This window comes from Cervus canadensis, chromosome 8 (assembly GCF_019320065.1).
Source record: "Cervus canadensis isolate Bull #8, Minnesota chromosome 8, ASM1932006v1, whole genome shotgun sequence".
NCBI lineage: Eukaryota > Metazoa > Chordata > Mammalia > Artiodactyla > Cervidae > Cervus > Cervus canadensis.
This window is the reverse complement of record NC_057393.1, coordinates 27,750,584-27,766,213: the sequence shown is the minus strand read 5'-3', so window position 1 is coordinate 27,766,213 and position 15,630 is coordinate 27,750,584. Positions and strand designations below refer to the sequence as shown.

Sequence of the window (15,630 nt, the reverse complement as noted above, 5' to 3'; positions counted from 1 at the left end):
TATCTTCTACTATAGGCTCTAGGTAGACCCATAGATTCACCTTGTACCTGGATGTAGTAGTGATTACACTATCACTGTACTTTAAAAAAAAAAGAAAAAACTTTTAAAATTTATTTTTGGCTGTGCTGGGTCTTCATTGCTAATTTCGGAGAGCAGGGGCTACTCTCTAGTTGTACTTGGGCTCCTCACCAGGATGGCTTCTCTTGTTGCAGAGCACAGGCTCAGAAGTGGTGCACACGCTTAGTTGCTCCATGGCATGTGGGATCCTTCCAGATCAGGGGTGAAACCTGTGTCTCCTGGGTTGGCAGGTGGTTACTTTAGCACTAAGCCACCAGGGAAGCTTCGTACTTTGTTTCTTAAAGGGTCATAATATCAGAGATAATCCACCTCCCCACCCCTGCTGCAGTCTGAAGGCACTTTGAGAAGCTAAGCATTTGTTTGGAAATAGGAAACAGATCTGAGAAACTACTGGATGATATCTAGAAAAAGAGGATCCACTGTTAGGAGCTTAGACAAACAAACCAGGCTTGCTTTTCCCCCAGGCTACCTTTGTAACAGACTGTCTGCATTCATGTTTATTTATTCCCAAACTGTACTTTGTGTTTAAAATAAGCTTGGAGAGTCTAAAGGGAGCCTTAAAGAATTTCATTAAACTGTGTACTCCCACCACCATCTTCCCCAGGAAAACCCTGTGGATGAAGAAACTGTGGCCCAAAGAAGTGAAGTGTTTGCGCAAGGTCACATATAGTGACAGACCAAAATTGGGCATAGCATTTTTTTTTTTTTTTTCGTTTCTCTTGTTGTATGGGGCAGGGTTGCAAACTGTTATCAGGGTTTAAGCCTTAAGCCCAGACTAGGTAATTTTCTTAGAGCTGCTCTTTGGCAGTCTTTTCTTAAGTCAGATCGTGAAATCAAGCCTAAATCCCCACCTAACCTTTCAAGGCTGGAAATAAAGGTATGGCAGATATTTCAGAGGCTTCTGGCTCCACCAAAGTTTAGTTTGGCTTATCCTTTGGACCACTACTCCTGATGTCCCCTAGTGACCAAAAAATACAGCTCTTTCCTACTGAACTTACAGTTTCTCAAAAATTCCATTTGTAGCTCATTCTCAATCTTACTTTGACTTTTACAAGAAATATTCCTAGGTATAGCTTAGTCAGGGAAGTAGAATATGAGGACCTGGACTTCCCTGGTGGTCCAGTGATTAAGACTCTGTGGTTCCACTGCAGGGGACACCAGTTTAATCTCTGGTGGGGAAACTAAGATCCTGCACGGCACACCAAAAAAAAAAATAGGAGGATCTAACACTTTCTCCTAAAATGGAATGTGCAGGCATAGACATAAAAGCCCAGAACCAGAGAGCTTTTTATGCTCAAATAATTCTGTCCTGTGTCTCTGGATACAGAAATGTCAAGTGGGGTAAACGAACTAGACTTCTGTTTTTATCATGCTCTGATTCATTAGTCTGTTATACGTGATCTATCTTGTGAATGATGATATTCTGTCTCCAGGAACATGAGCCAATATTTGCAGGATGAAGAGTTAGGATGGGAGCAGGCTGGTGACCCTCTGGAAAGCAAGAAGGGAGAAGTAGGCTCTGAGGGCAAAAGGGGTCGAGACAAGCATTTCTGAAGTCAAATGGTGTTGAAATAATATACTGCAGGAGTTTTTCCTTGTCAGCGTAATCCAATTGAGAATGCCCAACCGTCCCTGATAAGAGTCACTCAGGAGTAAAGAGCTTCGCTACCAGGGAAAGCAGCTTATGTGTGCATTTTGGCTCAGGAATGTGCCAGCCCAATGCTGGCCAAATGAGAAAAGGCTGCTGCAGGCTGGAGAACACATGCCTCCTGGGAGGATGGTGACTGCTCCCCTGTATGCTGAGAAGAGATTGTTCCCTTTTGTCTAAGGGCAGTGCATAGCACCACATGTTGAGGCCTTTGACATAGGTTATCAGGAAAGGTACCAGCTCTGATATGGGAAGATAAAACAGTGTCACTATTCATCTCCTTTTGGACAGGCCACTGCATCATCTGAGAAGACAGAAGACTTAGGGGTCATCTACAGATTCTCAACCTGACTTTAGGCCAAACTGAGACTTACCTGTTAATGCTATAATATAGGGAGGTGAGAGCCCTGTTCACTGATGTTGAGAGAGTAAGAGCAGAACACTGTCAAGAAACCTCTGGAGATTCAGTTTGCTTTGTGTTGAAGTGGCCTACAGCTTCTCCAGAAATAGTTTAATAAGTCTTGTTTGATTATTCTTACTGGGCACTGACTGACTAGAAGTTGGACCTGGACTTGATATGAGAAGCAGGTGGCCTAGTCCTTGAAGGATCCCAAGTGTTCTTTCTCCAAGGGGAGTTAAATTCCCCCTCTTCCTTGTTCATTTCAGTTCAGTCGCTCAGTCATGTCCGTCTCTTTGCGACCCCATGGACTGCAGCATGCCAGGCCTCACTGTCCATCGCCAACTCCCACAGTTTACTCAAACTCATGCCTATTGAGTCGATGATGCCATCCAACTATCTCATCCTCTGTCATCCCCTTCTCCTCCCACCTTTGATCTTTCCCAGCATCAGGGTCTTTTCAAAAGAGTCAGTTCTTCGAATCAGGTGGTTAGAGTATTGGAGTTTCAGCTTCAGCATCAGTCCTTCCAGTGAATATTCAGGACTGACTTCCTTTAGGGTTGACTGGCTGATCTCCTTGCAGTCCAAGGGACTCTCAAGAGTCTTCTCCAACACCACAGTTCAAAAGCATCAATTCTTTGGTGCTCAGCTTTCTTTTTTTTTTTTTTTTTTTTTTTTTTTTTTCTTTTTAAAATAAATATGGAACGCTTCACGAATTTGCGTGTCATCCTTGCGCAGGGGCCATGCTAATCTTCTCTGCATCGTTCCAATTTTAGTATATGTGCTGCCGAAGCGAGCACTCAGCTTTCTTTATAGTCCAACTCTCACATCCCTACATGACTACTGGAAAAACCATAGCTTTGACTAGACGGACATTTGTTGGCAAAGTAACATCTCTGCTTTTGAATATGCTGTTTAGGTTGGTCATAGCTTTTCTTCCAAGGAGCAAGCATCTTTTAATTGCATGGCTGCAGTCACCTCTTTCTTGTACCCATTCCTTTTTTATCTTCCCATCTTAGAACGTGAATTAGTCACTTTCAGAGCACCCCTCTACCTGATCTGCACTCTGTTTACTGAACTGTTTGTGCCTTGAGGTTGACAGCCTCCCAGGGTGGGAATTTTAGCTACTTGGCCAGGGGTGTCAGATGTCTCCTTGGTTGTGAAATTACTCAGCCTGCTTACTGTGAGCAGCATCATAGCACTTTTTCCCTGAAGGACTCAGGCAGCTCTTCCTACTCTTCCAAAGAAGATCTAGACAATTGAATCTCAATTCCTGGGCAGAATGAACCAGAAGATAGAACACCAGAAATTTTTCTTTTCTGGATTCATAGGAAGCAGTAGAGCATCCTATGAATCAGCAGTTCAAACTAGAGGTCAAAACTCCAGTTCTGCCTAGACCAGATTTTCTTGGGCAAGTGATTTCAATGTACCATCATTCTCTTTTTTTGGAAGGGTAGGGGAATGAGGGTGATAGTGAAGGTTCCTGGTGGGTGGGTTCTTTTAAAAGTCCAACCCTTTTAGTTTTCCGTCACTAAATTTCCATAAAGCATTGACTCACAGAATGGAAGTGCTGGAATGGATGTATCGTAGCAGTCAGATTGCAACTATCTAATTTGACAGATGAGCTTAGGTATCAAATGCCTGGTTACTAGTAGGAGTGAGACTAATGATTCCTTGTCTGTTGACTGGATTGTATATTTTGTGAGGGTCACATCCAGAGAGTTTTTCGTGGGACATTGTCTAAGCCTCTGTATGGTGTCACCCCTGCCCCCTCAAAGTCTCTCAATGCCACATTGAGCTCTTTCCTCTTAAGAAGCATAAGGTTTGCAAGTCAGATCTAACAGTATATAAAAATAATTATATACTAAGACTGATGAGGTTAATCCTGGGAATACAAGGCTGACTCAGTATCTGAAAATCAATTTATCTACCATATTAACTATCTAGAGAAAAAAAAAATCACTTGATCATATCAATTGTTGAAGAAAAGGCATTTGACAATAAAACATCCATTTTTGATCATGAACATCTACAAAAACTTATGGCTAACATCATACTTCACAATGAAACACTGAATGCATTTACTCTAAAATTGGGAACAAAACAGTATATCTACTTTTGTAGTACTGAAGTCCTAACCAATAGTGAGACAAGAAGAGGAAATAAAAGGCAAGTAAATTGAAAAGAAAGAAACAGGGACCTCCCTGGTGGTCCAGTGGCTAAGACTCCATGCTCTCAGTGCAGGGGGCCTGGGTTTGATTCCTACTCAGAGAGCTAGGTCCCACGTGCCACAACTAACACCCAGCACAGCCAAATAAGTAAATAAATATTTTAAAAAAGAAAGAACCAAAACTGTCACTATTTGCAGAAAACATAATTGTCTATGTAGGAAACCCCAAGGAAGCTACCCCTCCCCACAAGAAAAATCCTAGAATGAATAACTGAATTTAGTAAGGTCACAGGATGCAAGGTCAACAGAGAGAGATCAATCACATTTCTATATTCTAACAATGGACATCTGGAAACTGAAAATTAAAGCACATACCATTTACAAATATGCCAAATAAAATTAAATACTTATGTATAAATCTAACAAAACATGCATAGAACCTGTATGCTGAAAATTACAGTACACCGATGAAAAATACTAAGAAGTAAATACACAGACATACCATGTGCATGGATTAGTAGGCACAACATAATAAAGGGGTCATTTCATCTCCAAGTTGAACTATAGACTCAGTGCAATTCCTGTAAAACTTTCAAGATTCTTTTTGCAAAAATAGACAAGTTTACCATGTTAAAATGAAAAGATAGAAGAACTAGAATACTGGAAATACTGGAAACAGTACTGAAAAAAAAAAAAAAAGAAGTAAATTGGAAGAATCATACCACCTGATTTTAAGATTTAGAATATAGCTGTAGTAATCAAGAGAGTGTGATATTGTCAGAGAGTTTGACATACAGATGAATAGAACAGAACAGAGAACCCAGAATAGACTCACACAAATAAGGCTAACTGATTTTTTTTTAATTGTATTGAAATATAGTCAATTTATAATGTGTTAATTTCTGCTATACAGCTAATGATTCAGTTATACACACACACATATATATATATATATATTCTCTTCATATTATTTTCCGTTATGGCTTATCACAGGATATTGAATATAGTTCCCTGTGTTAATACAGTAGGAGCTTGTTATTTATCCATCCTGTATATAATAGTTTGCATCTGCTAATCCCAAACTCTCAGTCCCTACCTCCCCCACCCACTCCCTGTTGGCAACCACAAGTCTGTTCTCTGTGTATCTGTAAGTCCAGTTTTGTTTCTTAGATCTGTTAATTCCATATATAAGTGATATATTATGGTATCTGTCTTTTTCTTTTTGACTTATTTAGTATGATAATTTCTAGATCCATCCATCCATAATGCCTTATATTTTTACACCACAACTTCTTTTTATTTTTAACTATTTATTTTGTATTGGAGTAGCGATGATTAACATGCTAGACAGCATGTTAAAAAGCAGAGACATTACTTTGCCAACAAAGGTCCATCTAGTCAAAGCTGTGGTTTTTCCAGTAGTCATGTAGGGATGTGAGAGTTGGGCTATAAAGAAAGCTGGGCACCGAAGAATTGATGCTTTTGAACTGTGGTGTTGGAGAAGACTCTTGAGAGTCCCTTGGACTGCAAGGAGATCCAGCCAGTCAATCCTAAAGGAAATCAATCCTGAATATTCACTGGAAGGACTGATGCTGAAGTTGAAACTCCAATACTTTGGCCACCTGATGCAAAGAACTGACTCGTTTGAAAAGACCCTGATGCTGGGAAAGATTGAAGGCGGGAGGAGAAAGGGACCACAGGGGATGAGATGGTTGGATGGCATCACCGACTCAATGGACTTGACTTTAAGTAAACTCTGGGAGTTGGTGATGGACAGTGAGGCCTGGCATGCTGCAGTCCATGGGGTTGCAAAGAGTTGGGCACAACTCAGTGACTGAATTGAACTGAACTGATAGATGATTAACAATGTTGTGATAGTTTCAGGTGGACAGCAAAGCGACTCAGCCATACATATACATGTATACAGTCTCTCCCAAACTCCCCTCCCATCCAAGCTGCCACATAACATTGAGCAGAGTTTGATGTGCTATACTGTAGGTCCTTGTTAGTTATCCATTTAAAATATAACAGTGTGTCCATGTCTATCCCAGACTCCCTAACTATCTCTGCCCCCCATCCTTCTTCCCTGGCAACCATAAGTTCATTCTCTTAAGTCTCTTTCTGTTTTGTAAGTAAGTTCATTTGTGTCGTGTCATTTTAGAGTCCACATATAAGGGATGTTATACAATATTTTTTCTTCTCTGTCTGACTTACTTCACTTAGTATGACAATCTCTAGGTTCATCTATGTTGCTGCAAATGGCATTATTTCATTCTTTTTAATGGCTGAGTGATATTCCAGTGCATATATGTACCACATCTTCTTTATCCATTCCTCTGTGGATGGACATTTAGGTTGTGTCTTGTCTTGGCTTTTGTAAATAGTGCTTCTGTGAACATAGGGGTGCATGTATCTTTTTAAGTTATAGTTTTATCAGGGTATATGAGGAATGGGATTGCTGGATCATAGTCTACTCTACTTATAGTTTTTTGAGGGACTTCCGTACTGTTCTCCATAATGGCTGCACCAATTTACATTCCCACAAACAGTGTAGGAGGGTTCCCTTTTCTTCACAACCTCTCTAGTATTTATTATTTGTAGACTTTTAAAAGATGGTCATTCTGACTGGTATGAGGTGGTACCTCGTTGTATTTTTGATTCGCATTTCTGTAAGTAGCAGTGATGACCATCTTTTCATGCCTATTGGCCATCTGTATGTCTTTTTTTAAAGTATCTGTTTAGGTCTCCTGCCCATTTTTCAATGGGATTCTTTGATTTTTTGTTATTTAATTATAGGACTTGTTTGTATATTTTGGAAATTAAGTCCTTGTCAGGTGCATCATTTGTAAATATTTCCTCCCAGTCTGTAGATTGTCTTTTCCTTCCATTTATGGTTTCTTTTGCTGTGTGAAAGCTTGTATGTTTAATTAGGACCCATTTGTTTATTTTTTCTTTTGTTTCTATTGCTTTGGGAGATGGATCTAGGAAAATATTGGTATGATTTTTGTCAGAGAATGTTTTGCCTGTGTTATCTTCTAGGAGGTTTATAGTGTTTTAAGTCTTTTTTGTTGTTGTTTTAAGTCTTTAAGCTATTTTTTAGTTTATTTTTGTGTATGGTATGAGGCTGTGTTCTAGCTTCATTGATTTACATGTGGCTGTCCAACTTCTCCAACTGTTTGCTAAAGAAACTATCTTTTCCCCATTGTATATTCTTTTTCCTTGTCAAAGATTTACTGTCCATAGTGTATGAGTATATTTCTGGGCTTTCTATGCTGTTACATTGATTCATATATCTGTATTTCTGCCAATACCAAGCTATTTTGAGTACTGTTAGCACTGTAGTATTCTGTGAAGTCTTGGAAGGTTATGTCTCCTGCTTTGTGCTTTTCCCCCAGGTCTTCTTTCACAATTCTGGATCTTTTATAATTCCATATAAATTTTAGTTCTGTGAAAAATATCATGGGTATTTTGATAGGTATTGCATTTAATCTATAGATTGCTGAGGCCAGTTGAATTTTGACAAAGGTGCAAAGACAACTCAATGAAGAAAGGATTTTTTTTTTTCAACAAATGCTGTTGGGACAATAGAACATCATATGCACAAAAAAAAGAACCACTTTCATCTGAAGCTCATCAGTCAGTTCAGTTGCTCAGTCATATCTGACTCTTTGCGACCCCATGAACTGCAGCACACCAGGCCTCCCTGTCCATCACCAACTCCTGCAGTTTGCCCAAACCCATGTCCATTGAGTCTGTGATACCATCCAACCATCTCATCCTCTGTCATCCCCTTCTCCTCCCGCCCTCAATCTTTCCCAGCATCAGGATCTTTTCAAATGAGTCAGCTGTTCGCATCAGGTGGCCAAAGTATTGGAGTTTCAGCTTCAGCATCAATCCTTCCAATGCACACCCAGGACTGATCTTCTTTAGGATGGACTGGTTGGATCTCCTTGCAGTCCAAGGGACTCTCAAGAGTCTTCTCTGAAACCACAGGGCAAAGCATCAATTCTTCAGTGCTCAACTTTCTTTGTAGTCCAATTCTCACATCCATACATGACTACTGGAAAAACCATAGCCTTGACTAGATGGACCTTTGTTGACAAAGTAATGTCTCTGCTTTTTAATATGCTGTCTAGGTTGGTCATAACTTTCCTTCCAAGGAGTGAGTTTCTTAATTTCATGGCTGCAATCACCATCTGCAGTAATTTTGGAGCCCAGAAAACTAAAGTCAGCCACTGTTTCCCCATCTATTTGCCATGAAGTGATAGGACTGGATGCCATGATCTTTGTTTTCTGAATGTTGAGCTTTAAGCCAACTTTTTCACTCTCCTCTTTCACGACTAAGCGACTTTACTTTCACTTTTCACTTTCATGCTTTGGAGAAGGAAACGGCAACCCACTCCAGTGTTCTTGCCTGGAGAATCCCAGGGACAGAGGAGCCTGGTGGGCTGCCATCTGTGGAGTCACACAGAGTCGGACACGACTGAAGCGACTTAGCAGCAGCAGCAGCTTTCACTTTCCTCAAGAGGCTCTTTCGTTCTTCTTCACTTTCTGCCATAAGGGTGGTGTCATCTGCATATCTGAAGTTATTGATATTTCTCCCGGCAATCTTGATTCCAGCTTGTGCTTCATCCAGCCCAGCGTTTCTCATGATGTACTCTGCATATAAGTTAAAAAAGCAGGGTGACAATATACAGCCTTGACGTATTCCTTTTCGTATTTGGAACCAGTCTGTTGTCCCATGTCCAGTTCTAACTGTTGCTTCCTGACCTGCATACAGATTTCTCAAGAGGCAGGTCAGGTGGTCTGGTATTCCCATCTCTTTCAGAATTTTCCACCATTTATTGTGATCCACACAGTCGAAGGCTTTGACATAGTCAATAAAGCAGAAATAGATGTTTTTCTGGAACTCTCCTGCTTTTTCAGTGATCCAGCGAATGTTGGCAATTTGATCTCTGGTTTCTCTGCCTTTTCTAAAACCAGCTTGAACATCTGGCAGTTCGTGGTTCACGTATTGTTGAAGCCTGGCCTGGAGAATTTTGAGCATTACTTTACTAGCGTGTGAGATGAGTGCAATTGTGGGGTAATTTGAGTATTCTTTGGCATTGCCTTTCTTTGGGATTGGAATGAAAACTGACCGTTACCGGAGGGAGAGCGGGCTGGAAGTTAGGTTACTGTGAATTGTTGTGTGGTGTTGTGTGTGGTGTGTGTGGGGGGTGGGGGGCGGCGCGTGTAGGCCGAGTGTGTGAGTGGACGCGTGAATGTGTGAGTGGATGAGTTAATGTGTGAGTGCGTGTGCCTGCCCCTGCGCCCCCTCCCCCGGCCTATACGTTGATCTTATTTGATCGGGTTGTGACTCCAGCCCCGCCGGGCCGACCCGAAATGAAAAGCTTCCCTCCTGCTAAGCCCTTCCTCGGGGCGCTGTGCAGTGAGGCCCCTTGGGCGGTGGCAACGCCATGGCCCCGGAGGTTCCGGAGCCGGTCCTATGGTGCCCGGCGCTCAGAAGTGATGAATTGATCAGATAGATGAGGCCGGTCTTGTCCTGCGCCATTGATTATCGAGGCGATTCTGATCTGAAGAAAAAAAAAAAAGAAAACTGACCTTTTCCAGTCCCGTGGCCACTGCTGAGTTTTCCAAATTTGCTGGCATATTGAGTACAACACTTTCACAGCATCATCTTTTAGGATTTGAAATAGCTCAACTGGAATTCTGTCACCTCCACTAGCTTTGTTCATAGTGATGCTTCCTAAGGCCCACTTGACTTCACATTCCAGGATATCTGGCTCTAGGTGAGTGATCACACCATCATGATTATCTGGGTCGTGAAGATGTTTTTTGTACAGTTCTTCTGTGTATTCTTGCCACCTCTTCTTAATAGCTTCTGCTTCTGTTAGGTCCATACCATTTTTGTCCTTTATTGAGCCCATCTTTGCATGAAATGTTCCCTTGTTACCTCTAATTTTCTTGAAGAGATCTCTAGTCTTTCCCATTCTATTGTTTTCCTCTATTTCTTAGCACTGATCACTGAGGAGGGCTTTCTTATCTCTCCTTGCTATTCTTTGGAACTCTGCTTTCAAATGGGTATATCTTTCCTTTTCTCCTTTGTTTTTCGCTTCTCTTCTTTTCACAGCTATTTGTAAGGCCTCCTCAGACAACCATTTTGCTTTTTTGAATTTCTTTTTCTTGAGGATGGTCTTTCTCCCTGTCTCCTGTACAGTGTCACAAACGTCCATCCATAATTCATCAGGCACTCTGTCTATCAGATCTAGTCCCTTAAATATATTTCTCACTTCCACTGTATAATCATTAGGGATTTGATTTAAATCATACCTGAATGGCCTAGTGGTTTTCCCTACTTTCTTCAATTTAAGTCTGAATTTGAATCCAGAGTAGGCACTTGTTTAAGTCTCTAAACTCAACAGTAAGAAAACAACTCCATCAAAAAATGGGCAAAAACTTGGACAGACAGATCACCAAATGGTGTTTGATGTCACTGGCCATTAGGGCAAGGCAAATTTAACCCACATTGAGATACCACTGCTTACTTACTAGAATGACTTAATAAAAGTACTGAAAATACCAAGCACTAGAGAGGCTGTGGAGAAATCACAATCCTCATTGCTAGTGGGAATGCAAAATGGTACAGGACTCTGGAAAAACAGTTTGGCAGTTTCTTTTTTTTTTTGGCAGTTTCTTAATAAAACCAAACATACACTTATTCTCTCACCCAGAAATCCTACTCCTGGATATTTATCCCAGACAGATGAAAACCAATGTTCTTTGCACAAAAACCTGTACCCAAATGTTTATAGCAGCTCTATGCATAATTGTCCCAAAATGGAGAAGCCCAATGTTGTTCAGCTAGTGAATGGATAAGCAAATTGTGGTAGAAACATGCAATGGAATACCACTTGGCAGTAAAAAGGGAACAGACTATTGAGTTAGGCAGCAGTTTAGACAAATCAACCTGAAAAGGTTACATACTGTAGGAGTCCATTTATATGACCTCTTTGGTAAAACTGTGGTGAGAGAATAGATCAGTGGTTCACGGGAGTTGGGGTAGGGGGAGGGTGTGATCACACAGGAATAACAGAGGGAGTTTTCTGGGGTGATGAGACTGTTCTGTATTCCAACTGACACAGTGCTTACAGGGATCTATGTGTATGTAAAAACTCATAGATCTGTATACTAAAAAAGTCAATTTTACTATATGATAATTAAAATTAAAAAACATTTTTTTAAGTACCCAAAGAATCTTAATATACAAATCTCAGCCTAGTTCACACCAAGAATGGCATCCACATGATGCAGCCGAATATCAGGCCCTGCCTTCTAAGACTGAGGGCTGAAGACACTGAGATTAGGTTTAAGGGAATGGCCACCTATGAACGTGGACCTGAATTCAGAAAAGCCCTTTCCTCTGTGGAAAGGCTAGACTGGCATGGGGGAAGCCTATTTCTTCTCTCCCTGGGCTCTTCTAACCAATATTAGAAAAAATTTGTTGCTGGAACTTGTTCTTTCAAAACCTTCAGTTGAAGCAGCCCTGCAGAGACAGATCACACTTCCATCAATTTCAAGCCTACTGAGAACAGGAGAGAAACTCCTCTTTGGTACATTAAATCATTTGGCTTTGGGAGCCCACACCCTATGTGTGTGTTAAAATTTATAGGACTCAAAGAGTCAGTTTTAACGAATTTAAAAAAATTAAAAAACAAAAAGAAGCAGAATGTACTTAGCCCTGAAAGTGTCAAATGCTGGTTGTAAAATTGCGCACATCTTTGACTACAAAGCAAATATAGGTATAGCAACTGGGTGAATGTTCAGAAAAATCTGTTCCCTATCCTACGTCTCAAAAAATTTTTTTCCATTTAACAGTTTCATATCTCAGATATTCCCAACCTATATTTTTTTAATGACAAACCAAATTGTATGTAATAGAGTTGTGTTCCTAAAGCAGCAGGACTAGATGACTTTAATTTTCTCAGTCTGCTTTTTAAAGGTATTTTATATATTTCAGTTTTCCCAAATATTTCTATTCCTTACATCTCAACCCTTTACCATCTTACATACACACACACAAAGGTTTTTCTCTAGGCTTTTTCTGCAGATTGTACATCTCTTGGTGGGGGTAGCGGGGGATGAGAAGCAGGTTTTATACAGCTGATGTGATCACTGTACAGACAAGCTTGGAAAATGCTACCCAATCTGCCAATTAATTAAAGCATTAATCTGAGGAGCAGCCGGGCCAGAGATTGTTTACCCAGAGAGGGGCGTGGTAGGAATTGAGTGGGAAGCTCCCTATATTTGCATGAAAATGGAGGTGCTTAGGAAACCCAGCTTCCTTTTGTCTCTAAAGGTGGGGCAGCCCTTATCCAGTCCTTAAGTCTTTCTAGCCTGTTTAGGAATCCTTTTAGGAAGCTAGTGTCTGACATATGATAGCACCGTAGAAAGACAAAAATTAAACCCCAGGCATAATAGGGGTTTATATACTGAGCAAGTCCAGTATAGAGTAGCTTCTTAGACCTGGAATGAAGCCTAAATTCAGGAGTTTGTGCTGATAATTAAATAGAATAGATGTAATGTTTTTGTAGGTTTTAGAACCATATGTATGGGTTCAAATTCCAGCTCTGCTTCTTACTATCTGTGTGATTTGAGGTCAGTCTTGTCTGGTCTGAGCCTTATTTTTTTCATCTGTGAAATAAAGATCATGAATCACCTCATCATCTCAAGGTAGTTAGCCCTCTGCTTACTGTAGACTGAAAGAAGGCTGGAGAGTGATTAGGACCTTTTGGTCCAGTTCAGTAACTCAGTGGTGTCTGACTCTTTGTGACCCCGTGGACTGCCGCACTCCAGACTTCCTTGTCCATTACCAACTCCCGGAACTTGCTCAAACTCATATCCATCAAATTGGTGATGCCATCCAACCATCTCATCCTCTGTTGTCCCTTCTCCTCCTGCCTTCAGTCTTTTCCAGCATCAGGGTCTTTTCCAATGAGTCAATTCTTAGTATCAGGCGGCCAAAGTATTGACGTTTCAGCCTCAGCATCACTCCTTCCAATGAATATTCAAGACTGATTTCCTTTAAGATTGACTGGTTTGATCTCCTTGCAGTCTAAGGGACTCTCAAGAGTCTTCTCCAACACTACAGTTCAAAAGCATCAATTTTTTGGTGCTCAGCTTTCTTTATGGTCCAACTCTAATATCTGTACATGACTATTGGAAAAACCATAGCTTAGTCTAGACAGACCTTTGTCCGCAAAGTAATGTCCTGCTTTTTAATATGCTGTCTAGGTTGTCCTTAGATATAAACTGCCTCCAACACAGCCTTTTGTTCTTTTTAAAATTATTTTTCAGCAAGGGACTATAAACCACAAGTTTCCCCCTCAACTTCCTGGGATGTGCTGCATTCTTTATCTCTGAGAGAAGTGACCTTGATTATAACTACAAAAGACCTGAAGACAGCAGCTCGTCCTGAGATCTCTTTGGCCATGTTGGCTGTACTCAAAATGAGGTTTACCTATGTATCCCTAGGGAGGGTGGTGAAATGGACATGGAAAATTGACCCAGCTGTATTGATGATATTAAAGAATACTGTTAATTTTTAAGCTGTGGTTTAAAATATGTGTGTGTGTGTATATGTATATTAAAAACATAAAATTTACTGTCTTAACCATTTTATTGTTAATTTTTAAATATGGTGATGATACTGTGGGGGTTTGGGGCTTTTTTTAAGCTTTTTAATCTTTTAGAGCTACAAACTAAAAATTTTACAGATAAAACAACGTAGCATCTGGAGTTTGATTCAAGATAATCCAGAAGGAGGATGATGGTCCCAGCAACTAAGAACTTTGCCTCACAGCACAGACAAAATGGCCTTTTTCTACATTTAGTTTCTTGCAAGATGGCACCTCTTCATGCTCATTTCTTTTCTTACAGAACTCTCAGAAATTGAGCCCAATGTGTTCCTTCGTCCATTTCTGGAAGTAATTCGCTCTGAAGATACCACTGGCCCTATAACTGGACTTGCACTCACCTCTGTCAACAAGTTCCTATCCTATGCGCTCATAGGTAAGCACTCAGGCTTTTTTGAGTGACCACACTCTTTCAGTTCTTTGCCTTTCCCAGGGTGGTCAGGCTTTAGGCAATGAGCTGGTGATGCTGGAAAGTTTTCCCCAGCTATCTGTTTCCTTGTAGGAAAGAAATAGGATTGTTTTTTAGTTACTCATCACACTAATTGATTGAGGTTGTACAGAGTGGGGAGTGAGAGGAGGTTTCCTTGGGACTACTGATTTCTTTGTGCTTTGAAGGCAGTTAAGGATATGATGCCCTTGGAGGTTTGATTTTAGTTTATTTTTCAAATATAATGTATGATTATTTTAAGAAGATAAATAATAAAGAGGTGACTACAAGAAAAGTTAATGGTCTCTGTCAATGTTCCTCATCCTTCTTTAGGTAAATGATGTTAACAGGAAGGTTTGAATCTTTCTATACCTTTCCATACATGTATATAAATATATATAAAGTTCTACTTCTTTTTAAAAAGAAATAAAAAAAGAATTATTTGCTAAATTTTTTTCTCATCTAATAGTATACATAATAACAGTGTACATAATATAATTATCTATCTGATGTATTCTTTTCCCTCTGATTTTATTGATATAATTGACGTATAACATTGTATTAGTTTAAGATGGACAGTATAATGATTTGATATATGCATATGTTGCAAAATGATTACCATACTTTGTTAAGTCCATCACCTCACATAGCAACATTTTTTTGTGTGTGATGAGAACTTTTAAGTTCTGTTGTCTCAGCAGCTTTCAAACATACAATACAGCATTGTTAACTACAGTCATCATGCTGTACACTACATCCCCAGAACTTATTAATCTTAAAACTGGAAGTTTGTACGTTCTTTTTTTATTGTAATAAAATATACATAATATAAAATTTGCCTTTTTTTTTTTTTTAAAATTTGCCATTTTAAAGTACATAATTCGGTGGCGTTAACTACATTCACAGTGTTGTACAGCCATCCCCACCATCTGTTTCTCAAACTTTTTCATCATACCAGACAAGAAATTTTAACCATTAAGCAATAATACACCATTTCCCCTGCCTCTTAGTCCCTGGTAAGATTTTTTTCTTTTTGTTAGCTGTATAATTTGTATAGTATAGATATAACACAGTTCACTCAATCATTCTCTTATTGGACGATATTTAATATTTAGGTTGTTTCTGGTTTTTTTTTTTAGAAAAGATTTATTTATTTTTGGCTGTGCTGGGTCTTCCTTGCTGCACATGGGCTTTCTCTAGTTGTGGTGAGCCCAGGCT

At 39.9% G+C, this 15,630-nt stretch overlaps 1 protein-coding gene and 2 non-coding genes across 11 annotated transcripts in view; 2 read left to right on the top strand and 1 right to left on the bottom strand.

Annotated features, from left to right (window-relative positions):
• The window catches only part of GBF1 (golgi brefeldin A resistant guanine nucleotide exchange factor 1), a 119,837-nt gene that overhangs the window by 74,643 nt on the left and 29,564 nt on the right, over nucleotides 1-15,630 (top strand). For all 9 annotated transcript variants that reach the window (XM_043475598.1, XM_043475597.1, XM_043475593.1 and 6 more), the window contains one exon: nucleotides 14,230-14,361. In XM_043475598.1, coding sequence (XP_043331533.1) covers nucleotides 14,230-14,361 — 132 coding nt within the window. The remainder of the gene's footprint in view (nucleotides 1-14,229; nucleotides 14,362-15,630) is intronic.
• LOC122446857 lies at nucleotides 2,817-2,923 on the bottom strand. The gene has a single exon (XR_006271017.1). It is a non-coding gene; the product is annotated as a U6 spliceosomal RNA (small nuclear RNA).
• On the top strand, nucleotides 9,432-9,870 carry LOC122446944. Its single transcript, XR_006271084.1, has one exon.